Source organism: Canis lupus, chromosome 1 (assembly GCF_003254725.2).
Source record: "Canis lupus dingo isolate Sandy chromosome 1, ASM325472v2, whole genome shotgun sequence".
NCBI classification, from domain to species: Eukaryota; Metazoa; Chordata; class Mammalia; order Carnivora; family Canidae; genus Canis; species Canis lupus.
Genome location: NC_064243.1, coordinates 100898182 through 100923647, shown reverse-complemented (window position 1 = coordinate 100923647; position 25466 = coordinate 100898182). Strand labels below are relative to the sequence as shown.

General features: G+C 43.1%; 2 protein-coding genes and 1 pseudogene across 3 annotated transcripts in view; 2 read left to right on the top strand and 1 right to left on the bottom strand.

Annotated features, from left to right (window-relative positions):
• Positions 1-5474: 5474 nt before the first annotated feature.
• LOC118350883 (3-ketoacyl-CoA thiolase, mitochondrial-like) lies at positions 5475-11388 on the bottom strand (annotated as a pseudogene).
• Positions 11389-11497: 109 nt separating this feature from the next.
• Positions 11498-19914, top strand: LOC118349973 (zinc finger protein 548-like). 2 transcript variants are annotated; one of them, XM_035701902.2, is made up of 4 exons: positions 11505-11638; positions 13337-13378; positions 15718-15844; positions 17417-19914. In XM_035701902.2, exons 1-4 carry the CDS (start codon positions 11624-11626, stop codon positions 18982-18984), a joined length of 1752 nt encoding a protein of 583 aa, XP_035557795.1. In that variant the 5' UTR covers positions 11505-11623; the 3' UTR covers positions 18985-19914. The 2 variants fall into 2 exon arrangements, with proteins under 2 accessions (XP_048952005.1, XP_035557795.1); XM_049096048.1 differs by lacking the exon at positions 13337-13378 and having other exon boundaries at positions 11498-11638.
• LOC112644933 (zinc finger protein 420-like) overlaps positions 11505-25466 on the top strand; it is an 87836-nt gene continuing 73874 nt past the window's right edge. Inside the window, 1 exon segment of the mRNA XM_049097664.1 lies at positions 11505-11638. The gene's annotated coding sequence lies outside the window, so the exon portion shown is untranslated.

Here is a 25466-nt window from a genome sequence, read left to right as displayed (position 1 = left end):
TACCTAAAATTCTTCCTGTAAGGCCATGGGCCACTAGGATGTATTTGTCCAGTCACATGCTGGGATGGGATTGAGTTCAGGCCTTAGTTTTTGTCTCTTGAATACAGTTGAAACTGGCAAGAATAAACCCAACACTGGGTTTATTAAACCCAACACTGGGCACAACCCAACACTGCTGGTAACAACACCCACTTCGATCTTCCACTTCCAGACAGAACTCTCTTGTCTTCAATTTTTGAAAATTTTAATTCCAGTGTAGTTAACATAGAGTGTTTACTAGTTTCGGGTGTACAATGTAGCAATTCAACAATTCAGGCAGAACTTTCTCTTAACTTTAAATATTTGGGGACGCCTGGGTGACTCAGCGGTTAAGCGTCTGCCTTCAGCCCAGGCCATGATCACGGGGTTCCAGGATCAAGTCCCGCATCGGGCTCCCTGCATGGAGCCAGCTTCTCCCTCTGCCTATGTCTTTGCCTCTTTCTCTCTCTCATGAATAAATAAAATCTTTTTTAAAAATCACTTTAAATATTTGGAGACTAATACACATAAATGCAAATATCCTCAAAGGAATGCTAGCAAACCACATTCAGCACCCTAAAAGTTTTACACTATTGAAATTGGATTTACCCCTGGGATACAAGAATGTCTCAATTTATGCAAAACAGTAAATGTAATATTCCACATTAAAGGATAAAAATCATATAATCATCTCAATGCAGAAAAAGCATTTGACAAACTTCAACACCTGTTCATGATAAAAAGTTTGTAACAAATTGAGTATACCTTAACATAATAAAAGGCATATATGAAAAGCACATAGCTAACATCATACTCAATATTGAAAAGCCAAAATCTTTTCCTCTAAGATTATGAACAAGGGTACCCACTCTCTCCACTTTTATTCAACGTAGTACTGGAAGTCCTAGCCAGAGCAATTGGGTAAGAAAAATAATTGAAAGGTATTCAAAATGGAAAGGAAGAAATAATGTCTGTTTGCAGATAAACTGTTCTTATATGTAGAAAAGATGACAGGCTATACCAAAACAAACTGTAAAAACTAATAAATGAATTCAGTAAAGTTTTAGAATACAAAATCAACATATAAAAATCAGTTTTGCATTTCTACAGACTATCTGGAAAAGACATTAGTAAAACAATCCTCTTGACAATAGCCACAAAGAGAATAAAATACTTCAGAATAAATTTAACCAAAGAAATGGGATCCCTGGGTGGCGCAGCGGTTTGGCGCCTGCCTTTGGCCCGGGGCGTGATCCTGGAGAGCTGGGATCAAATCCCACGTCGGGCTCCCGCTGCATGGAGCCTGCTTCTCCCTCTGCCTGTGTCTCTGCCTCTCTCTCTCTCTCCCTCTCTCTCTCTCTCTCTCTCTGTGTGTGACTATCATAAATAAATAAAATTAAAAATTAAAAAAAATTTAACCAAAGAAGTGAAAGATTTAAAGACTGAAAACTATAAAACATTGATGAAAAAAATCAGAGACACAAATAAATGGGAAGATATCCCATGTTCATTGATTGGAAGAATTAATGATATTAAGATGTCCATTCTACCCGAAGTAATCTACAGATTGAATGCAATCCCTATCAAAATTCCAATGACATCTTTTCACAGAAATAGAAAAAAAGTCTAAGGTTTATATGGAACCACAAAAGACACTGACTAGCTCAATCTTTTTTTTTTTTTTTTTAAGATTTATTTATTGGGATCCCTGGGTGGTGCAGCGGTTTGGCGCCTGCCTTTGGCCCAGGGCGCGATCCTGGAGACCCGGGATCGAATCCCACGTCGGGCTCCCAGTGCATGGAGCCTGCTTCTCCCTCTGCCTGTATCTCTGCCTCTCTCTCTCTCTCTCTCTGTGTGACTATCATAAATAAATTTAAAAAATTAAAGATTTATTTATTTATTTATTTATTCAGAGAGAGAGAGAGAGAGAGAGAGAGAGAGGCAGAGACACAGGCAGAGAGAGAAGCAGGCTCCATGCAGGGAGACCCTCCATCCCGGGTCTCCAGGATTACACCCTGGGCTGCAGGTGGCGCTAAACCGCTGAGCCACCGGGGCTGCCCTGACTAGCTCAATCTTAAGGAGAACAAAGCTGGAGGCATCAAATGCCCTCTCTTCAAACTACACTACAAAGTTATATTAATGAAACACATACAGTACTGCCATCAAAACAGACACATAGATCAATGGAACAGAAGAGAAAGGCAGGAAATAAACCCACAAATAAAGGCAACTAATTTTTTGGCAAAGGCATCAAGAATATACAATGGGGGAAAGGATAGTCTCTTTAATAAATGGTGTTGGAAAAAATGCATAAGACCTGAAACAGTAAAGCTAGAAGAACAGAAAAGGAAAGCTCCCTGACATTGACATTAGAAATAATTTTTTTAAATTAACATCAAAGCACAGGAAACAAAACTAATCAACTGGGACTATATCAAACTAAAAAGTTTCTTCACAGCCATGGAAACAACACAATGAAAAGGCAAGGAGGTTATGCTGTCTACTTTGTGTGTATATAAAATAGCAATTAACCAAAATGTATGTGTCAATTTTTGTGAGTCTTCTGAAGAGTTGGCATTAAATGATAAAACTTCCCTTCAAAGGTATTTGTATAGGGACATCTGGGTGGCTTAGCGGTTGAGCAGCTGCCTTTGGCTCAGGGCGTGATCCTGGTTGAGCAGCTGCCTTTGGCTCAGGGTGTGATCCCAGTTCCGGGATCGAATCCTGAATTGGGCTCCCTGCAAGGAGCCAGCTTCTCCCTCTGTCTGTGTCTCTGCCTCTCTCTGTGTGTCTCTCAAATAAAAAAATAAAATCTTTTATAAAAAGATTGAATAATATAATTTGTATATATCATGTTTTCATCATCCATTCATCTGTTGATGAGCATTTGGTTTGTTTCCACATGTTAGCTATCATGAACAGGGCTGCAGTGAACATGGAACTGCTAATATCTATTCCAGGTCCTGATTTCATTTCTTTTGGGTATGTACCTGGAAATAGTATTACTGGATCAAATGGTAGTTCTATTTTTGGTGTTTTAAAGGAATATCCATGATGTATTCCATAGCAGCTGTACCACTTTGCATTCCCACCAACAGTGTGAAAGGGTTCTAGTTTCTCACATCATTGGCAAGACTTGTATTTTGCTTTTCTGATATGGTTGTCCTGTCAGGTGTGAAGTGATATTTCATTGGGGTTTTGATTTGCATTTCACTGATGATTAGTGACCATGAACATTTTCTCATATACCGGTTGGCCATATGTTTATCTTGGGAGAAAGGTTTATGAAGTCATTTGCCCATTTTAAAAGTCAGGTTGTTAGGGTTTGCTTTGTTTTGTTTCTAATGGGAGAAAGAGAGAGAATGCGCATGAGCAAATGGGAAGGGGCAGAGGGAAAAGTAGAGAGAATCTTAAGCAGGCTCCACACACAGCATGGAGCCTGACTCAGGGCTTGATCTCATGACCCTGAGATCATGACCCCAGCAGACACTGAGAGTTGAATGCTCAACTGACTGAGCCACCCATGCGCCCCTAGTTTTTGCTTTGTTTTTTGTTGTGTGTGTGTGTGTGTGTGTGTGTCCTTTACTGAGTTGTAGGAGTAAATTATATATTTTATATTTTATATATTTTAGAGATTAAATCTGTAGCAGATATAGAGCTTATAAATATTTTTCCCCATTCCTTAGGTTGCCTATTCACTCTATAACCACTGATCTTTTTACTATCAGTAGTTTTGGCTTTTCTGGAATGTCCTACAATTGGAATCATCTGCTACATAGCCTTTTCCAGTTGGCTTCTTTCATTTAGTATTATGCACTTGTTTCCTCTGTGTCTTTTCAAAGCATAGCATATTTCTTTTAATCACTGAATAATATTGTTTGTATGAATGTACCAAGATTTTTTTATTCATTCTCCTAGGTAAAGATATCTTGATTGTTTCTAAGTTTTGGGAATTATGCATAAACCTGTTGTACACCCATATAGCAATATTGTGTGGACATAACTTCTCAGCTCATTTGGGCACATGCATGGTTACTGCATTCCATGGTAACAGTATATTTAGTTATGTAAGAAACTTTCCAATTCATTTAAGAAGTGCTATACTATTTTTATTTTCCATGAAATAAGAGTTTTTGTTGCTTAACATCCTTGCCAGTTATTAATATTGTCATTATTTGAGAAAAAAAATATTGTCATTATTTTAGTCTTTTTTTTAAAGATTTGTTTATTTTGGAGAGAGAGAGAGCATAAGTGGGAGAGGCAGAGGGAGTGGGAGAGAGAATTGCAATCAAACTCTGCATTGAGCATAGAGCCCGACGGGATTTGATCCCAGGACCCTGAGATCACAACCTGAGCTGAAACCAAGAGTCAGGTGCTTAACCAACTGTGCTACCCAGGTGTCCCTGTCATTATTTTAGATTTTAGTCATTCAAGTAGGTAGTGGTATCTCATTTTTTGAAATCTGTTGTTTTTTATCTAATTTTTCTAATGACATATGTTGTACATTTTTATATTCTCCTAACTTTGTCTTTTGCAGAGAAGATATTTTTTAATTTTAATCAGCTGCATCTTATCCCATTTTTATTGATAAATTGTGATTTTTGTGTTGTATCTCAAAATTTACCACCAAACATAAGGTTACATAGATTTTCCCCTCTGTTATTTTCTAGGGGTCTTACAATTTTGTATTTTACATTTAGATCTATAATACATTTTGAATGAAATTTTGTGAAAAGTGTAAATTCTATATATAGATTCATTTTTTTTTTACTTGTGGTTTTTCACTTCTAGCACCATACTTTAAAAAGATTGTCCTTTGTCCATTTAATTGCCTTTGCTTCTTTGTCAGAGGTAAGTGGATGATATTTGTGTTGACCTATTTCTGGGCTCTCAGTTTCAATTTCTGTACATCTGTTGGGATGATCCTGTGGTGGGGTTTTAGGGTTTCTTCCTCTTTTTTTGTCTTTTAAAAAATATTTTATTTATTACTTAAGAGAGAGAGAGAGAGAGCATGAACAGGTGGAGGGGCAAAAGGAGAGTATATCCAAACAGACTCCCGCTGAGCCCAGACCAGGATAGTGGGGCTCAATCCCAGGAACGTGAGGTCATGACCTGAGCTGAAACCAATTTTTTCTTAAGTATTATTTATTCCATTATCTTGCAATCATATTACCTAAGGTATGAATGGTAATTATATGGCAAGAGAATACAATTTCTTTTAAGGCCTCTGTAGTTTGTTTTTTTGTGCAGAAATACATCATATTTTGTACAAATTTTGGAGAACTTATATACTTATTCATTCACGAGAAATACATCTTTGCCTCCTTATCCCTTAATCCCACTCAGCCACTTGCAGTAGAGAGCACATCAAGGTTCACAGCTGCTCTGAAGATCACCTGCTTTGCTGTGGTCTGGCCCAGCACAGTACCAGGGGGCCTTGGTGGGCCACCTACCCCTCAGGCTGTGCTCTCAATGACAACAGCAATGCCTTGGCCGCCTCCGATATAGTGGTGTATTTCCTGCCCCAATCCTTAATTCATAAACCAGGTGTGCCATAGTTCTTGTTCCAGATCCTCCCAGAGGATGACCCAAAGCAATGGCTCCGCCATTCACATTGGTTTTACTTGGGTCAAGATCCAAACTCTTCTCAACTGCTAAGTACTGAGGAGCAAAAGCTTCATTCACCTCTACCAAATCCAGTCCTTAAGACTCCATCCTGTTTTCTTCAGTTCCCCGTTGATAGCAGAGATAGGACCAATACCCATGATAGAGGGACATCCAGACACGAAATAGCCCACAATTCTTGCCAGTGATGTGAAGTTGTGTGTGTGTGTGTGTGTGTGTGTGTGTGTAATAGCATCTTCACTATCTATGATTAACAGCTCCAGCGCCATCAGATACCCTTGATGCGTTCCCTGCAGTCACAATTTCTTTCTTGAATACTGGGGGAAGTTTATTTAACTGATCCAGGGTTGTTAGAGGCTGAGCATGCTCATCTACTGTGTCTTTACCCTTCTTAGCCTTCACCTCAGTTGGTGCCATCTCATTATTAAAGTAGCCAGCATCATTAGCAGCTTTCTACCCCTACTGGGACTACAGGGCGTACTTGTCACAGTCTTCTCTATGTTTTGCAGCAAGAGTCTCTGCAGCAATTCCCATGGGGAGTTGGATATACTGATCTGTTAATCTTCACCACAAAGCATCTTCCAGCTTGAGATCTGATTCAAACTTGATTCCAAAACATATGTTTCTGGTATGGTAGGGAGACTGACTTATATCAGTCTTGTAGTCCTGGGACTAATCCCCTTCCTTATGATGTATTATCCTTCATATGTGTTGAAGAATCAGATTTTCTGATAAATTTAAAAAGTTTTTTTAAAAAGATTATTTATTTATTTATTTATTTATTTATTTATTTATTTATTTAAAAGAGAGGGAGAGGGAGTGCAAGTGGGAGGAGGGGCAGAAGGAGAGAATTTTCAAGTAGACTCCTTGCTGAGTATGCAACTGGACAGAGGGCTTGATTTCATGACCCACGAGATCATGACCTGAGCCAAAACCAAGAGTTGGTTGCTCAACTAAGAGAGCCACTCAAGTGCCCTAAATTTTCTGGTAATTTGTGTGTATTTTATATATATAAGTAAGGGTTAATTGGCTTGTAGGGTTTTTTTAAGATTTTATTTTTATTTATTTATGACAGACACCCACACACACACACAGAGAGAGAGAGAGAGAGAGAGAGAGAGAGAGAGAGAGGCAGAGACACAGGCAGAGGGAGAAGCAGGCTCCATGCAGGGAGCCCGACGCAGGACTTGATCCAGGGTCTCGAGGATCACACCCCGGGCTGAAGGCAGTACCAAACCGTTGGGCCACCGGGGCTGCCCTGGCCTGTAGTTTTTGTATATTTTCTGTATATCACTTTTTGATCAAAAGAATCTTAACCTCATAGAATGGATGGGGGAATATTCCTTCTTTCTATTCTGGAAGATTTTGTGAAAACTAGTGACATTTGTTTTAAATGGTAGGTAGAATTCCTTACTGAAGGCAGCTGGGCTTGGGATTTTCTTGTGGGAAGATGTCCAATTATTATTAGTGTATTTCTCTGTAGATTTTCTTATAAAAAAAAAGGATTTTATTTATTTATTCATGAGAGACACAGAGAGAGAGGCAGAGACACAGGCAGAGGGAGAAGCAGGCGCCATGCAAGGAGCCTTGATGCGGGACTGAATCCTAGGTCTCCAGGATCACGCCCTGGGCTGAAGGCGGCGCTAAACCGCTAAACCGACTGCCCTGTAGATTTTCTTCTTCTATCAATTTTAATAATTTGTGTCTTTTAAGGAATTTGTATATTTCATCGAAATTGTTTAAATTTGGTGGTAAAGTTGCCCATAATATTTCCTTTTGATACTTAAAAAAAAAAGGATTTTATTTAATTATTTGAGAGAGAGAGCACAAGCAGAGGGGAGGGGCAGAGGAAGAGGGAGAAGCAGGCTCCCAGCTGATCAGGGAACCCCACGTGGGGCTCCATCGCAGCACCCTGGGATCATGAGCAGCTGAAGGCAGATGCTTAACTGGCTGAGCCACCCAGGTGCCCCTCCTCATGATACTTTTAATTTCTGTAAGGTCAGTAATGATATTTCCCCTTCATTCCCAATTTTCTTAATTTCTCTTATTTTCTTTTTTAAGCTTTTATTCATTTATTTGAGAGAGAGAGTGGAGGGAGGGGAGAGGGAGAGGCAGAGAATCTTAAGCAGACTCTAATGTGGGGCATGGAGCTCAAAGTGGGGCTCAATCCCACAACCCTGAGATCATGACCTGAGCCAAAACCAAGAGTCAGATACTTAACTGAGCCACTCATGCGCCCCTCTCCTCTTATTTTCTTGACCTACCTAAACTAAAGCTGTCAATTTCATTAATTTTTTGAAAGAACCAGCTTTTTATTTTCATCAATTTTTGTAGTGTTTTCCTGCTTGAGTTTTGTTAATCTTTATAAATAAAGTCTATGTGTTCCCCCTCTCCTGAATTTGGCAGAGACTCAAAGGCAAACAGAGGAGTGGGAATGCTTTATAACAGAAAAAAGGTAAGGTTTCAGGTATGCCTTGATTGTAGAATGCTGGCATGAGGAAGTAGCAGGGGAAGCTAAATAAAAGTGGGAATCTTGTGTGATCTGTTAAGTGTACATATTTAGCACTCTCTGGTTGCTCCTAAGTAGGAAGTTTGGGCAAAAATTAGGGAAGGTCCTAGTAATTAAGTCCCTAACTGCTGACTTTTCTGCAATATATTGTAAAAAGCTGTAATACAGGGTATATAGGGTATTCTGTAAGTCATTCTAGGAATCAGGACCAAATCATTAAACACAGGACGTGTCCTTGAATTGTGACCATGTCTTGATTTATAAAGGTGACTGGGTGAACATGGAGAGGTCAATGCCATTAAGAGGAAAATTGTGCTACTCAACAGTTTCCTGTGTTATGAGTGGTAAATTAACATTTGCTTCGTACAGCACTAAGGTCCTCAAATAAATGAATAAAAGCTTTTTTAAAAAAGAAGAAAATAAGAGAAATTAAGAAAATCTGCAATGAAGAAATATTACTGACCCTACAGAAATTAAAAATATCATAAGGAGGGGCACCTGGGTTGCTCAGCCAGGTAAGCATCTGCCTTCAGCTGCTCATGATCCCAGGTGCCTGATGGTGGATCAGATCACAGTTCAATGACAGACCATGAGAGAAGTTGAAATAGAGAAGTGTATACTCAACAGGTCTTGGAGGAAGTACATGGCACACTTCCAGGGGCCACACAGGGACATCAAGGCAAAAGTGCAGGCAGAAAGAAAGGCAGGACCCAGTGCACATGCCTTTACTAGGGTCCATGGGTTGAGTGCTTTTGGGTTTCCCAGCTGAAGTCAGATTGGTCAACTCATTTTTCTTTATGGGGCTTGAACCCATGACCCTAATATCAAGACCTGAGCTGAGATCAAGAGACAGAGGTTTAAGTGATTTAGCCACACAGGTGGCCCCAGGTGATCAGTTCAAACCAAAAAGAGCTGAGTTTTGATAAGCTCCATGAAGGTCCTTTTTTTTTTTTTTTTTTTTTTTTGTTTCCAAGAAGGTCTTATGTAAGGGTGAACATAAGGCAAAGGTGCTGGGAGGCTGTGGACAATTAATTACAAGGGTCTTTGGAAAGTCCTATCAGGAACTTACATTTGTTTGTGGCTCTTTGGGCTGTTATGTAGGACATGTGGTTCCATGAAAGGGTATGACTTGTCAGTGTAAGGTCCCTGCAGGCGGCTTGGCCAAACAAAGTGGATACCGAGACAATGATACCATGAGGTAACTTGGCTAAATTTTCAAATCCTGGAAATAAGAGACCAAGCACACCACAGAGGTCCACATGAAACCATGTCACACGCAAGAAGGAGGGCATGGGAGGAGGAAATGAGTGCCTTTATGACTAAAGTGTCAGGAAGTACCTAGGTAGAGACATGCCCTATTCGGCAGGAAGCAAAACACACATTAGGGTTTGTTCTTGAGGTATTTTTTAAAATATTTTATTTATTTATTCGTGAGAGACACAGAGAGAGAGGCAGAGACACAGGCAGAGGGAGAAGCAGGCTCCACGCAAGAAGGCCAACGTGGGACTCGATCCCGGGACTCCAGGATCACGCCCTGGGCCGAAGGCAGGCGCTAAACCGCTGAGCCATCCAGGAATCCCCGTTATTTGTAATAGGAGTTTTGCAAGTCTGTGAAACTGACTTTCAAGAGAGAAGTACACATCTTTGACTATTAGTTTGGCCTTCAGATAAATGAATGTTTAATAGACAAACACAGGACAGTCCTAAATACAGAGAGCAGCTGGCAACCCTATCCCCAATGTGTCCTATGCACCCGCTATTGTGCCTGAAACCCAGTAGGTATACACCACATTATTTAGATCAGTAAATACATACCACAGCACAGTTTGCCTGTTCATTTCACCTTTTAGGCAAGTCTTTCAAAATATTGTCTCTATCCCTCCAAGCAGTTACTGGCCACATTGTCAAGTATAAAAAAAAAAAATCTCATTTTGGAGAAAAAAACATGAGTGTGGCCCAGATTGAAGCACAGCCACAGGCTTAGCTTCATTCTCTTGCTTTTCAGATTTCATGGTCTGTCAACCTTCACTGAGATCTTAGCCTTTCTTAATTTTTTTTAACGTACTACATGTATGTTTCCTTAGAAGTATTTCTGCTACACTCTGAAAAACTGATCATGTCAGTAATTTCCAATTCACAAATGTTTTTCACAGATAATTTCCACTCCCTGTGATGGCACTGTTGCTAGAATTTTAGTGAAACAATAAACTCCTTCCCAGAAAGGATATGAGATAGGTAGTGGATCCCTAACCTTTGTCTCAAGAACAGGATGCTCCCTTTTTACAGGTGCCCCAACTACGAAAGGAGCACACACCATTCTGGCAGAAGATGGCATGTCTCAGATCACTGTTCTTTTCAGATTTCTAAAAAAGATTTTATTCATTTATTCATGAGAGAAAGAGAGAGAGAGAGGGGGGGGGGGGGGGCAGAGACACAGGCTCCATGCAGGGAGCCCGACGTGGGACTCGATCCCGGGTCCTCAAGATCACACCTCGGGCCGGAGGCAGGCGCTAAACCGCTGAGCCACCCAGGGATCCTCACATTTCAGATTTTTAAAGGAATTGACAAATACCTCAGGTATGTAGTAGTAGCGTTTCAAGAAATACTACTCACTCAGTGGTTCAAACACAATCACTGTCTGACTCTGAAGGCATGAATGATGTTTTCCTGGGAATCAGCACAGCTTCATCCTGCTTGTTGTTCACCCTACCTACTTCAGTGCCCCATCATATCTTCTCCTCCATGGCTCTGTCTGAAGCATTTCTTTCTTATCCTGTGACAAATATGCTACTCGTTAAAACTAACTCCAGAGATCCAGTCTACATTTGAAAAGTGACAAGGTCGTTGACAGCTATGAGTCGAGGTGGCATCGTGATACGGTGTGTCCCTTTGGATCTGATAGCCTTTGGGAACCTATCAAGCTTCGAAGCATATGGAGTAACAGGTCTCTAATCTTTCTGTGACTTCCAGACTAAGCTCCAAGAAATCTGGGTAAGTCCCATTAAAGAACAGGCGAGGCCCCACACCACCTGTGGAGCCACGGAACTCCATTTCCCAGAGCCCCTGCGGAGGCCTGGACTGGTCCTTCACCCGCCACGTAAGGAGGAGGGCCTTCGTCTTCTGCGGAAGTTGGTAGCGATAGCGGAAACTACGATACCCATAAATCTGCGGTGCGGGGCGGTGGCGGCGGCGACTGAGCCAATGAAGCCTTGAGAGAAGAATGCTTGAGTGCGCATCGTGTGGAGGCGGGACTTCCGGCGTTCCTTCCCGTCAGTTTGGTGGCTGTCCGGCTCGGGGGTTCAGGGCTTTCTAGGCGCTTGGCTGAGGCGGAGGCGGAGGTGACGAAGCGGAAGAGCGTGAGGAGAGGCGTCGTACCCGCCGCAAAAGCGGCTGCCAGGGCCCTCGTCCCCTCCCGGTTGCCCGCCGCTCCTCGTTCCGTCTTCCCACTGGTCGGAGGCGGAGGCCGCGCTGATGAAGCCGGCTCAGGTGGGTTCTGGACCCTCGGACCCTTAGGCCGCTGGCCCCGCTGGCCCCGCCGCCCCGAGCGCCTTAGCCCGGATGGAGGGGCGTCCGCTCAGCTCCCCGCAGCCATGCCCTAGAGGCGGGGATGGGGGAGGTGGGGCCCGGCGTGGGGACCCGGTTCCGCCGGTGCGGGGGGGGGGGGGGGCGGGTGCTCCTGAGTCCGGGCAGGGAGATGAGGGGACCAGTGCCCCCTGTGTATGCGGGAAACAGAGGGCGAGGCGGAGTGTCTCCTGCAGCAGCGGCATGGGCAGCCAGGGTCCGTGGGAGGTCGCAGGGAGGCGAGGAGGGGCGGGGCTTGCCTAGAGTCAGAAGTTTAGGGTAGGGGAGAGCTGGACGGGGAATGGCGGGGAGGGGAGATTGCTGAGGAGACACCGCAGGCCTCTCTGGAGGAGTTGTAGTGGAGGCTGGACCCGGGCGCTGGCGGGAGAGGGAGACACGATGAGCGGACAGTATTTCCTGCTGCATCACATACACGTGTGAGCAAAAGTAGGGAGTGAAGGGCCACGTCAAGACCCGAGCATCTGAAAAGATGGAGGTGGGGAAGCGAGCCCAAGGAGCAGGTATTCGGAAATCCTGAGCTTGATTTTGGACGTGTTGATGCTAAGATAGCTCAGGTGGAGACATGACGTGAATATATGGACGTAGAGATCTGGAGGGCGGAGAAGGGGGCTGTGTTGTCAGAGTTGTGGAGGGTGGACTGCACCAGAGGTTGGCCTGAGGACCACATCAAAGAGGGAGTCTTCAGATGATTTCTGATGGTAAGGGAGGTGAGGGCTGAGAAATGGCGGGCAGGGTATGGGAACCAGGTGTTGGCATCCCTGTTGCTGCTTCAGAAAAGAGCTGCTGTAAGAGAGATCTTTTGTCTATGTCCTTAGGAAGACGTTGTTGGGATGAGGAGCTTCCCTTTGGTGGAACTGGTGTTTTGTGCTGGTATTGACTCTCCACTTGGGGACTCAGCTGACCCTCAGGGCCACTCACTATGGAACAAGGGAAAAGTCAGCCAGGCTGATGGAGCCTCAGGCTCCATGACAGGGGACTGCTTCCTTACTCCCACCCTTCAGTGCATGAGGTATGAGCGGCTATCCAGTCCAGGGCCTGCAACAAGCTCCCTTTTGAGGGTTCTGTAACAGACAGACCCTGTTGCTATATGTGCTAGTTGCTTGTCTGCCTGCGCAACCTTTTCTAGGATCTCGTTCACTTAATGTATAAAAAATTTGTGGTCTTAAATATTAATTAATCAATATCCCTTTTAAAATGTACACAGAGGTAAACAATTAGAAATGAGCCTATTCAACAAGTTAAATGTGTGTAAACACTTCATAATTAATTTGACATTAATTTACCTCTTAGTGTTTTTGTTTATATGTAAAGTTTTATGTATGGTATCTTATGAAATCTTAAAGTGGTAAAAATAAAGACCTCAGATTTCAAAATCCCAGCACTTCATTTGCACTGAAAATATACACAAAACTGTCAATCCCATGGAATGAAGCGCTGGGTGACAGCTGATAAGAGGCAGCACTGTTTTCTAGAGGACTGAACTTTGACTGTCACGCTGAGATCACTTTGCTCCAGGGCGGACAGGGTAGGGGTGCTGGTCCAGCTCAGCTCATGGGATCCTTCCATGGTTACCTGTTTCTTATGGTCTCCTTCTGCCCGTAGTGTCCCATGGAGGTGGCAGAGATGCTTATGGACCCTGGGCAGGTGAGTGGAGGGTGTCCCACCTTTCAAACATCCCAGTTGTCACACAGGTGGTTTTGGCACCTGATATCTATATCAGGGAGTGGTACTTTCCTGAGACTTCTCTTATCCTTCTCACTCTCTCGAGTCTGAAGACCATGTGCTTTCCCCAGGCCCAGGATCCTACATTTAGATTGTATATGTTTTTAACAACTGATGTTATAAGATGTGGCCGGAAGTCCTGGCCACAGGATTCAGAACATTCACATGCTTGTAGGTGAGGCTTGGCTGGGATGTTCAGGAGACTGCTGGTCTCTCATATCTGGTGAGAATGGGGAGCCACCTTGGGGTTAGATAGGAGTATGGTATCAGACTTCAAGTGACAGGTTGGGGCTCTGGATCTCTAATCTGAGGTTGGTGGGAAGTAGGGAAGGTTAGAAACAGAAGAGGAAGGTGCTGACTCAGATTTTAATAGGTTCCCCTTGACTGCAGAGTTAAGGACAGACAGGGGGATATCAGTGAAATTCTTGTAGCAGTAAAGGTAAGTGTTGTAGTGGTGGCTACACAGGAGTGGTGGCTATGGAGGTAGAGGAGTAGTTGGTTTCTGGATGGGTTTTGAACTAGAGCCACTCATACTTTATGATATTGAGACTCAGGGAGAAGAGAGATGGGATGGAGGGAAGAACCGGGGATGCCCCCAGATTTTTGGCCTTATTCAAGCACCCATCCTTCCTAATAAAAATGGAGGAAGTCAGTGGTATGAGGAATTTGCAGATGGAACATGAAGAGTTAGTTTTTGTCTATGTCACAAATGCCCCAGAGATTCCAAGGAGAGGTATCAAGTAGGCACAAGACAGAGTCCTAGGGTTCCAAGAATAGATTCAAATTGGAGACAGCCACAACATAGCGACTGGGTGTGTGCTAGGATGAAACTATGGAGCAGATTTAGGAGGCAGCATCTCTAGATCATGGTGGCGATGCCATTAGAGGAGCAGGAATGGGAATGAAGGGCCTGAGTACTGGGGTTTTTTGTTTGTATTTAAGAGATTTATTTATTTGAGAAAGAGAGCACGCATGTGAGTGGGGAGAGGGTCAGAGGAACATAGAGAATCTCAAGCTGACTCCTGCTGAGCAGAGCCTGTAATGAGGTTGGATCCCACTAGCCATGAGATCATGACCTGAGTTGAAACCAAGAGTTGAAAAAAAAAGAAACCAAGAGTTGGATGCTTAAGTGACTGGAGTTGCTCAGGTGCCCTGAGTACTCGGTTTCTTAATTGGGCGCCTGGGTGATGGTCATGGGCATCACAAGGCTGAGGAAGCCGAGTGTGTGTGTGTGTGTGAGTGTGTGAGAGAGAGAGAGAGAGAGAGAGAGAGAGAGAGAGAGTCTTCTGAGACTGGAGGGCATATGAGATAGATGTTGAGGGGGAAACTAGTTAGCTTGAAGCATTGCTAGACCTCATGTGTAGTGGGCATGTGGGTGGGGAGGTAAGTGTACCTGGGCTTCAGATGAGAGAGGTAGGTTCTGACTGCTTATGGGACAGTTGGTATATAGAAGGGAGAAAGGGCTGAGAGTGTGTGAGGTCCTCACACAGGTAGGTGGCTAGTGGGAGAAAGGGAGCGCCCTACATTGTCAGGCCCACAACCTAGGTGATGTCTTCTGCCCCTCCTTTCCTCATGTTTTATGCTGTGTTCTGGACACAGTGATCAATGGGAATGAGGAGAGAGTGGGCAGCAGTGCCACTGGCAGCTGGTAACGCTCCCACATTGGGAAGTCAGGGAGGAGGATGAGCAGGGAAGGCTGTGTGGAAGGACTGAAGGGCCTCTTGAGAGAGAAGCATATTGATAATTGCACCTACAGGAGGTGGGTGAATGATGACATGGAGAAACCAATAACACTGAGAAAAGGTTCTTACTCTATTTCTCTAGAGGGTGGGAGCACACCATGTAACACAGGGCCACATGGGGAAGCCCTGGATTTGGTTAGGAGCATATACACCAGCAAAGGGAATCTTTATGTCAGAGCCTTTATTGGACTCTGGGAGAAATGCAGGAAGGGTAGAGTGAAAAGCTTAGTGGTGGCTATTTTATATAATGTTAGTGTACCTGGGGTAGAAGGGATGTGTCTGGTTATCTGTACCTGGCCTGGGTTGATTTAGGACAGGGAAAGTGTTGACTTGGTGTGTGAGTTAGTAGAGGAAATGGTTCAGAGTATGGGCACCAGACTGGAAGGGAGAGTTATATAAACAAATTTGGCTGTTAGTTTAGCCCTGTAATTAATGAATGGCAGTCAGATGAATACAGAATCCATAAGACACAGTTAACACAAGAAGCAACTCATGAACCAAATGTTCCAATTTTGGCAGAGCCATGTGGTCTTTGAAGACGTGGCCATATATTTCTCCCAGGAAGAGTGGGGCCTCCTTGATGAAGCTCAGAGATTTTTGTACCATGCTGTGATGATGGAGAACTTTGCGCTTTTGTCCTCCCTAGGTAAGGCCCTCACACCCATGTCCTAGGTTGGACTCTGTTTCTTACCCTTTTGTCCAAGAGCAGCTCTGTCCTTTCCACAAGACCAAGGGTAATACTTCCTTTCCTGCTTTCCCGGCATATGTGTTACTGGTGCCAGGACTGGGCTGTGTGCATTGTACTGTGTGCACTCTCCCCAAGGAGTCCCATCCCTGCTGCCCTAAATATTTGCAAGATAGGGCTCAGAGGTCAAAAATATTGAAGTTTATCTGAGAGATCCCTCAGACCTGGCTTGTCTCTGGTTGGGTCACTTAGTCAAGATGCTCAGAACCATGGTGCCCCAGGCTTCCCCCCTTCCTCTTGCTGACATTTCTTGGTTCCTGCCTGAGCAGAGCAGGAAGCCTGATGTGGGACTGGATCCCAGGATCATGACCTGAGCTGAAAGCAGTTGTTTAACCAATTGAGCCACCCAGGCGCCCCGGGGCCACACTTCATTTCTACCTTTTCTTCTCCGTTTTCATGTCTACTCTGAATACTAATCCCCTTTCCGCCACAATTTCACACCCATTGGGCTTCACCCCTCATCCTGTTGTCCTGGTCCCTTTGCAGGGCTCTCCAAGTTTGACCTATACTTAGGATATTGTGAGGCCTGCCTGCATCCTTAAGTAGTTCTTGAGTTGCATTATCACTATAGTGTGTGGTTAGGGGTTTCTAGGTCTGTTTACAGTTTTCTACACTATGCTCACCAGTCACCAGGAGCAATAGCCCTTTGCATGGGAGTGCCTTGAAAACCTTGCCTCTCCTCCCTACACAGAACCTGCAGTTTTAAATACCTGTGCCCCACCACCCCATCACCATTCATGTTTCAAGTCTCACTCCCAGTATGGTGGTATTAGGAGATGGTGCCTCTGCACCGTGGGGGTCATGAGGGCAGAGCTGTCATGAATGGGATTAATGCTCTTATAAAAGAGACCCCACAGAGCCCCCTAGCCCCTTCCATTATGGGAGGACACAGTGAAAAGTCGATATGGCACAGAAGAGGGCCCTCACCCTGTGGCATCTTGCTGGCACCCTGATCTCAGAATTCCGGCCTCCAGGACTGTGAGAAATAAATTTCTGTTGTCTATAAGCTACGTGGTCTGTGGTATTTTATTGTGGCAACCCCAGTGAACTAAGACAGTACCTCTTGTTGTTCTTTTTTAAGATTTTATTTACTTATTCATGAGAAACACTGAGAGAGAGGAAGAGACATAGGCAGAGGGAGAAGCAGGCTCCATGCAGGGATCCCTATGTGGAACTTGATCCCGGGACTCTAGGATCACACCCTGGGCTGAAGGCAGGCACCAAACTGCTGAGCCACCCAGGTGTCCCAGACGGTACCCCTTGTGTCCTTCCCCAGAGTCAGGGCTCTCTCATCATGGAAACTTGCCAGGCTGAGCTCTGCACAGCAGGCCTTCCTCTCACTGTCTCTAGGCCCCCTTGCCCATCAGCAGGCCCATGGCCTCATCTGTGGGTGTATCTGACACAGATTCCTATGAGGCTGCCTCTTCCCCAACAGAGTTAGCATGCACTTTACCAGCATTTCTCTGCTTCCAGGTTGCTGGCATGGAGCCCAGGATGAGGAGGCACCTTCAGAGCAAGGTGTTTCTTCAGGAGCATCACAGGTCAGGACTCCAAAGCTAGGCCCATCCATCCAGGAGGCCCAGCCCTGCGAGGCATGTGGCCCAGGATGGAAAGACCTTTTGCGCTTGGCTGAGCATGATGGACTGTACCCCGATCAAGAGCTATACATTTGTGGGGCAAACCTGCACTGGCACCAGAAGGAGCAGATTGGAGACAAATTTTCCAGAAGGGAAGAGGGGAGGTGTTCCTTTGCAATGAACAACAGTGTTCACAAGGCAGACAGTAGCTTCACGTGCAGCAAAGGTGGGAAGGTTTTCCTGGGCAGCACAGGCCTTCTCCAACACCTGGCCTATCACAATGCAGTGAAACCACATGGGGACACTGAGTGTGGGGAGGCCTTTGCAGCTGGACAGAATGACTACAAGTGCGCTCAGTGTGGGAAAGCCTTCAGCCAAAAACAAATACTGCTTGAACACCAGAAAATCCACACTGGAGGAAGACCTTATGAATGCAGCAAATGCGGGATAGGCTTCATTAGAAAGTTTCACCTTGTGCAGCACCAGAAAATTCACACTGGAGAGAGGCCTTTTAAGTGCAATGAATGTGGGAAAGTCTTTAGGTACAATTCCACGCTCATTAGTCACCAGAGAATTCACACTGGATTAAGCCCTTATGAGTGTAACAAATGTGGGGAATTCTTTAAGTATAATGCCAACTTCATGAAACATCAGAGAATCCACACTGGAGAAAGGCCTTATGAATGCAGAGAATGTGGGAAGTTCTTTAGGTACAACTACAGATTGATACGACACAAGAGAGTTCACACTGGAGAAAGACCTTATAAATGTAGCGAATGTGGGAAATTTTTCAGGTACAGCTCCACATTTATTAGACATCAAAGAGTTCACACTGCAGAAAAGCCTTATGAGTGCAGTGAATGTGGAAAATTCTTTAGGTACAATTCCACACTCATTAAACACCAGAGAGTTCACACTGGAGAAAGGCCTTATGAGTGCAGTGAATGTGGGAAATTCTTTAGGTACACCTCCACACTCATTAGACATCAAAGAGTTCACACTGGAGAAAGGCCTTATGAGTGCAGCTTATGTGGAGAATTTTTTAGGTACAAGTCCAAGCTCATTAAACATTGGCAGAATCACACGGGAGAGAGGCCTTATGAATGCAGTGAATGTGGGAAATCCTTTAGGTACCACTGCAGACTCATTAGACATAAGAGAGTTCACACTGGAGAAAGGCCTTATGAGTGCAGTGTATGTGGAAAATTCTTTCGGTATAACTCCAACCTTATTAAACATTGGAGGAATCACACTGGAGAGAGGCCCTATGAGTGCAGTGAATGTGGGAAAGCCTTTAGCCACAAACATATACTTGTTGAGCATCAGAAAATCCACACCGGAGAAAGGCCCTATGAGTGCAGCAAATGTCGGAAGGCCTTTATTAGAAAGTCCCATCTTGTTCATCACCAGAAAATCCACAATGAAGAGAGACCTAGGAGTGCCATAAATGTGGGGCATTCTTGAGATAAAACTCCAAGCCATTAACCAGAGAATTACACTGGTAAAAAAACTTATGGGTGCAGAGAATATGGCGAAGCCTTTAGGTACCACTCTAAACTCTACACTGGGAAGCACCTTATGAGTAGAGTAAATGTGCAAAATTGTTTGGGCACAGCTTGCCATTTATCAGACATCAAGAGATCACTGGACGAAGGCCTGGGTATAGTCAATATGCAGTCTTAGGTGCAACTCCAGCCCCATTACACATCAGAGAATTTGCAATGGAAAAAGACCTTTTTGTGCAACAAATGGCATTTGTTCATCTAAAACTCTAACCTCATTTGGCACCAAAAGTTCATACCACATTAGAGTATTGCAGAGGAGGAAAGACTTCAAATATCTGCTCTTTGTCCCTGGGAAATACTGTAATATAGTTTTTTTAATTTTACATTTATGTTATGGCAAAGTGCATGTAGCACACATTGCACTGTCTTTGAATTGTACAGTTTAGTAGTGTTAAAAAATTCACATATTTATGCAACTAATTTCTAGAATTCCTTTCATCTGGCAAAACTGAAACTATACCCATGAAACAGCTCCTTCTAGCCCCTCCCTACCACACCTGGAAACTTTTTATACCCCATCTATGAATTTGACTACTCTGTTTACTATTTGTTAGTGAAATCATACAGTATTTGTCTTTTTGTGACTGGCTTGTTTTGCTTAGCATGATTTCTCCATTTGTCAGCATTTCCTTCTGTTTTGAGAAGGAATCAGTTGACATACCTAAGATACAGGGAAGGGTGATGGTGGAGTCAATACAGATTTGCCAGATGTTAAATTATTTCTAGAAGAAGAGGAGGTCCAGATTTTATATGGAATCTTTATTTCTTAACAACTTTATTGATGTATTGACATATATTAAAACTGCATTTATTAAAAGTATAAAATATATTTTTCATATATGTGTCCGCAATGGGAGCATCACCAGAGTCGTGATAATGAATAATTCATAGCCCCTGTAGTTTCCATGCACCCTTTTTCATATTCTCTGTCCCAGCCCTACCCAACTTGCCATCCCCAAGTGGACACTCCAGTTTGCATTTTCTAGAATTTTCTATAAAGGGAATCCTACAGTTACTCTTGTATGCTGTTTTCACTAAGTGCATATATGTATTTTTAGTATTATCCATGCTGTGTGCATAAAAGCATGGCATCTAACAAGGCTCTGTGTTATGTATTAGAGCTGCAATGTCTATAAACAACAAAGGTGCTAATCACTGAGTGAAAGAGTTGTTTAGAAGGGGAAAGTGAGGGGCGCCTGGGTGGGTCAGCGGTTGAATGTCTGCCTTCAGCCCAGGATGTGATCCTGGAGTCCTGGGATCAAGTCCCACATCAGGCTTCCTGCATGGAGCCTGCTTCTCTCTCTGTCTGTGTCTCTACCTCTCTCTCTCTGTCTCTCATGAATAAACAAATAAAATCTTTATTTAAAAAAAGAGATTGGGATCCCTGGGTGGCGCAGCGGTTTGGCGCCTGCCTTTGGCCCAGGGCGCGATCCTGGAGACCCGGGATCGAATCCCATGTCGGGCTCCTGGTGCATGGAGCCTGCTTCTCCCTCTGCCTGTGTCTCTGCCTCTCTCTCTCTCACTGTGTGGCTATCATAAATAAATAAAATAAAATAAAAATTTAAAATAAATAAAGAGATTTAGATAAAGTAAACTTTTTTTTTAATTTTTATTTATTTATGATAGTCACAGAGAGAGAGAGGCAGAGACACAGGCAGAGGGAGAAGCAGGCTCCATGCACCGGGAGCCCGACATGGGATTCGATCCCGGGTCTCCAGGATCGCGCCCTGGGCCAAAGGCAGGCGCCAAACCGCTGCGCCACCCAGGGATCCCTAGATAAAGTAAACTTAAACTCAGTTTCTTGAATTCATTATCAAAAATTTTTGAACCATCTGAACCACAATTCTAAAAAATTCTTGCTTGACTTTTTTCTAGTAGTGTTTTAAAGCTATGTCTTTGTATCATGAAAATTCTTAGGGTGTTTTTAATTTTTTTTTATTGTGTAAAATACACAGTTTACTATCTTGTTATTTTTAAGTGTTCAGTGTGTGATATATTAGGAACCATTAAGGTGTGTGTATGGGGGGGGGGATTTGTGTTTTGCTAATGGCCCAACAATTTGAAAATCTGCAGAATAGGCCAGTAGGCTGGGGACCAAGGAAGTTTTGCAGTTCAGGCCCAAAGGCAGACTGCTGGGAGGGTTTCTTCTTGAGATCATCTTTTTGCTGTGTGATCTTCAAACCAGGTGGCTCATTGAGAAAGTTGAAATTTAGAAAGGGCAGAAACAAACATTATACAATAGGAAATGGAAAGAAAACAGTTTGAGAGTGAGACATAGGAAACAATTCTCAATTCCACTCTGTATTTTTCAAATCTCAACATGTGCAAAATATTTAATGAAAAAATTATCTAAATTTATATTTACATTTAAAACTTTGTTTATGAATCACTAAATTCTACACCTGAAATCAGTTTTACTGTATATGTTAACTAGAATTTAAATACATTGAAATTTAAAAACCTTCAAAGCTTCATGACAGCATTAAAGATTTGGGTGATTGAGAAGATATTTAAAATCCTAAATGAGCCTAGTTTTAGATAATTATAGACATGCACATTTTAAATTCTTAGTAAGGCACAAGAGACTAGAACAAAACATGAGAAGACAGGGACTTCTGTTTTCTGTTCCAGCCTGTAAGAAGCTGGAAATTGCCATTCCATCCTGACAAAAAGCTGGAAATACTAGAAAATCAACTCTTCTTAGGTCCATAAGAGAAGTGAGTGGCAAGCCAAACTGCTCTTCCTCAAATTAATCCAACAGGGGAACAGAATGAAGGAAACCCAGGAGCTGACCCTCCTTCAGGAGCCCTGGTGCTGTGATAGGAGAACCTAAATCATCACACTTTGGGGGATTGTCCTCACAGTGAACATCAGAGAAAAACACTCATGTGCAGGGAGAGGGACAAAGGAACCAAAGAAAGGACTGCTCTCAGAAGAATCAGCTGGGGATTTTTCAGAGCCTGGAAAATATCCCAATCCCGGCCACTCTAGCATCTTGTCCCACTTTCATGGCGGGGGGGGGATGGGGGGGATGGGGAAAAATGCATGAAATTCACAGCCTAGAAGCAAAGGCTCACTGAACAATTGAGACCTAATTGTTGTCCTGTAGCATGTTTCCTCTGATAACTTACCACTACTTATGACCACATTGCTAGAGGTCTATTTTCAGTGATTTCTTTTACTACTGCATCATGTCCAAGTATTAAGAAAAAATTATAACACATACTAAAAGACTAAAAACAAATTTTGAAGAAACAGAGCAAGCATCAGAACCAAACACATAAGGCAGGGATGTTGGGATTATCAGGCTAGGAATTTAAAACAACTGTGATTAAGATGATAAGGGCTCAGATAAAAGCAAACAAATACACAAAATACTAAAAGAAACCAAAAAAAAGGAATAAAAAAACAAAACCAAATAGAATATCCAAGGACTATGGAACAACTGAAAAAGTGTAGAAGGTGAATAATGGTAAAACCAGAAAGAAACGAAAGAGAGAAAGGAACAGAAAAAAGGTTCGAAACAATAGTGATGGAGACTTTCTCCCAAATTTATCAAATTTAAATATTCAGCTACTGATCCAGGAATCCCAGCGAACACCGCAGAAAAGATGCTAAAAGAAAAAAAGTACACCTAGGCATATCATTTTCAAACTACAGATAATCAGAGATGAAAAAGAACCTGAAAGAAGTCAGAGGAAGGAAACATTTTACCTCTAGAAGAGCAAAGATAACGACATCCAACTTTTCAGAAACCATGCAAGTAAGAAGAGTGGAGTACAATATTTAAATGTTGAGAGAAAAACCCTACCAACCTAGAATTCTATACCCTGTGAAATTATCCTTCAAAAGTGAAGAAGAAATAAAGAATTCTTAGAAAAATAAAAGTGGAGAGAATTTGTTGCTAGTAGACCTGCCTTGTAAGAAATGTAAAAAAAAAAAAAAAAAAAAAAAAAGTTCTTTAGAGAAAAGGAAAATGATATGGCTCAGAAGCTCAGGTCTACAAAAAAAAAAAAAAAGTATCAGAAAAGGAATAAGTGAGGTAAAATAAGAACTTGTTGTCTTATTCTTAACTGATCTAGTTTGTCCCAAAAGTAAGCATCAACATACTTGAGTATGTATGTGAATATATATATAAGTGATATGAATAACAGCAATGATACAAGAATTGAGACAGAGGAATTAGTATTATTTTGTTATATTAAGGGACGCACACACTACTTGTGAAATGGTAGGGTTATTTGAAAGTGGATTTGGATTAGCTGTAGATATATACTATAATCTCTACAGCAACCACTACACAAAATTAAAAAAAGAAGTTATGTTAAAAAGGAGAGAAAATGGAATCTATAAAATGCACAATTAAAACTACAAAAGGGAGAAAAGGGGTGGAAGATAAAAATAGGAAGTATTAAATACTACCTCAATAAAAATGTTGCTTGCTAGATTGTAACAGTCACTGATTTACCCAGGCCAGAAATACATCCCCCTCCAACTCCCCATTGTGCCCGGTCTAGGGTCTTGTCTTTCTTGTCCCTGTCCTAGCATACTGAAAGTCATAAAGCAGTCTCCAAAACTTCAGTCAACATGTATTTTCCAAGGAACAACATAGAGAGCTGTGAGTGGGTGATGAGTGTTATTGTGGAGTTAAAAAGAAAACCACAGGCCCAAAATGTCAACTCAGGTTGAGTCCCCAAACTGGCACTTAATGTCTAATCTAATTGCAATTTCCACCTGCCCCAGAAATGTAGTCTTAACCAGCCAGGAATTTTCCAGGAATCCGCACCAATGAAGTAATCCACCACATGGGCCCTCGCCATCCCCTAAAGGAATATGAGGTTGTCTGCATTGCAGTGTGTCGCCTGCAGTGGTGACGTGGTCAGCCAGGGTCCGCTAGAGGTCGAAAAGGGGGTGGGGAGGGAGGGGATACGATGCGGTGACTTACAAAAAGTATGTATTTGTTCAGATGGCCAAAATATATTTTTGTATGTATCTGATTTAGTCTATAGTTCCTGGCTCACAGCTTCCAACACCTTTGGAATTTGCTAAGTGTTGACAGTGATAAAGTTGTCTTTTGCTAGCACCTCAGCTGATTGCTGGGAAAACCAACCTTGTGATTAGAGGGTTGGACATTTTAGTTCCTCCTTTCTCATTTCTCCCCACCTTTGGGGTGGGCGAGATGGGCTGGAGGTTGAACCAATACCCAGTGATTTAATCTACCAGGTTATGTAATGCAGCTTCCATAAAAACCCTAAAGGATGGAGTTCAGAGAGATTCCAGGTTGGTGAACACTGAGATTTCAGGGGTGTAGTGTACCTGGAGAAGAGCATGGACACTCTGTGCCCTGTCTTCATACCTGGCCATATGTGTCTCTTCCTGAGTTCTGTCCTTTTGTAATGAACTGGCAATCTAGCAAGAGTTTTGTGAGCTATTCCAGAAGATGAGGTAAACATGAGGAGATCTTGAGAACCTCTGATTTTTAACCAGTCAGTGAGAAGCACAAGTAACAGCCTGACTTGCAAATGGCATCTGAAATGGCAGGAGATTGAAGGTGAGGGTACAGTCTTGTAGGACTGAACGCTTAACCTGCGAATCTGATTTATTTCCTGATAGTGTCAGAATTGAATTTATTTCCTGTTAGTGTCAGAATTGAAAAGCCATCTTGCTGGCTTTTAAGAATTGCTTGGTGTTGGAGCACCTGGCACTGTCTACTAAGCTTTGGAATCTTAGTTTTGGCTAAGGTCGTGATCTCAGGGTAATGAGATTGAGTCCCGCCTCAGGCTCTGCGCTTAGTACATGGTCTGCTTAAGACTCTCTACATCTCCTTCCGCTCTCCACCCCCTGCCCAAGTAAATAAATCTTTTTTTTTTTTTTTTGCTTGGTATTGTGTGAGGACAGACACAAACACACACATACACACACTTCTTGGAATCCAGCAACCTAATTTAGGGGCATATCCAGATTTGAAATGTTAAGTTGTTGAATAAAGCATGGTATATGGAGGCAAGGAGACCCACGAAAAGGACAGACACTGCAATAGATCTAGGAGAATTTGTGGTAGAGCTAGACCAGAGCAGCACTAGAGGAGAGATGTGATAAGAGCTTGGATAGATCATAGAGTCTATAAGGTTTCCTGCTGCATCCAATGTCTGTGAGTAAAAGGAGGGAGTTAGAAGACCATCTGAAGTTCATTTTTTTAGAAGGGGAGGGGAAGGACAGAGGGAGAGGGCAAGAGAGTATTGGGTAGGCTTCATGCCCAGCATGGCGGTGGACCTGGATTTTGAGCCCCTGACCCTGAGATCATGACCTGAGCCAAAATCAAGAATTGGATACTTAACTGACTGAGCCACTCAGGCACCCCTAAAGAAGGAGACTCTTAAG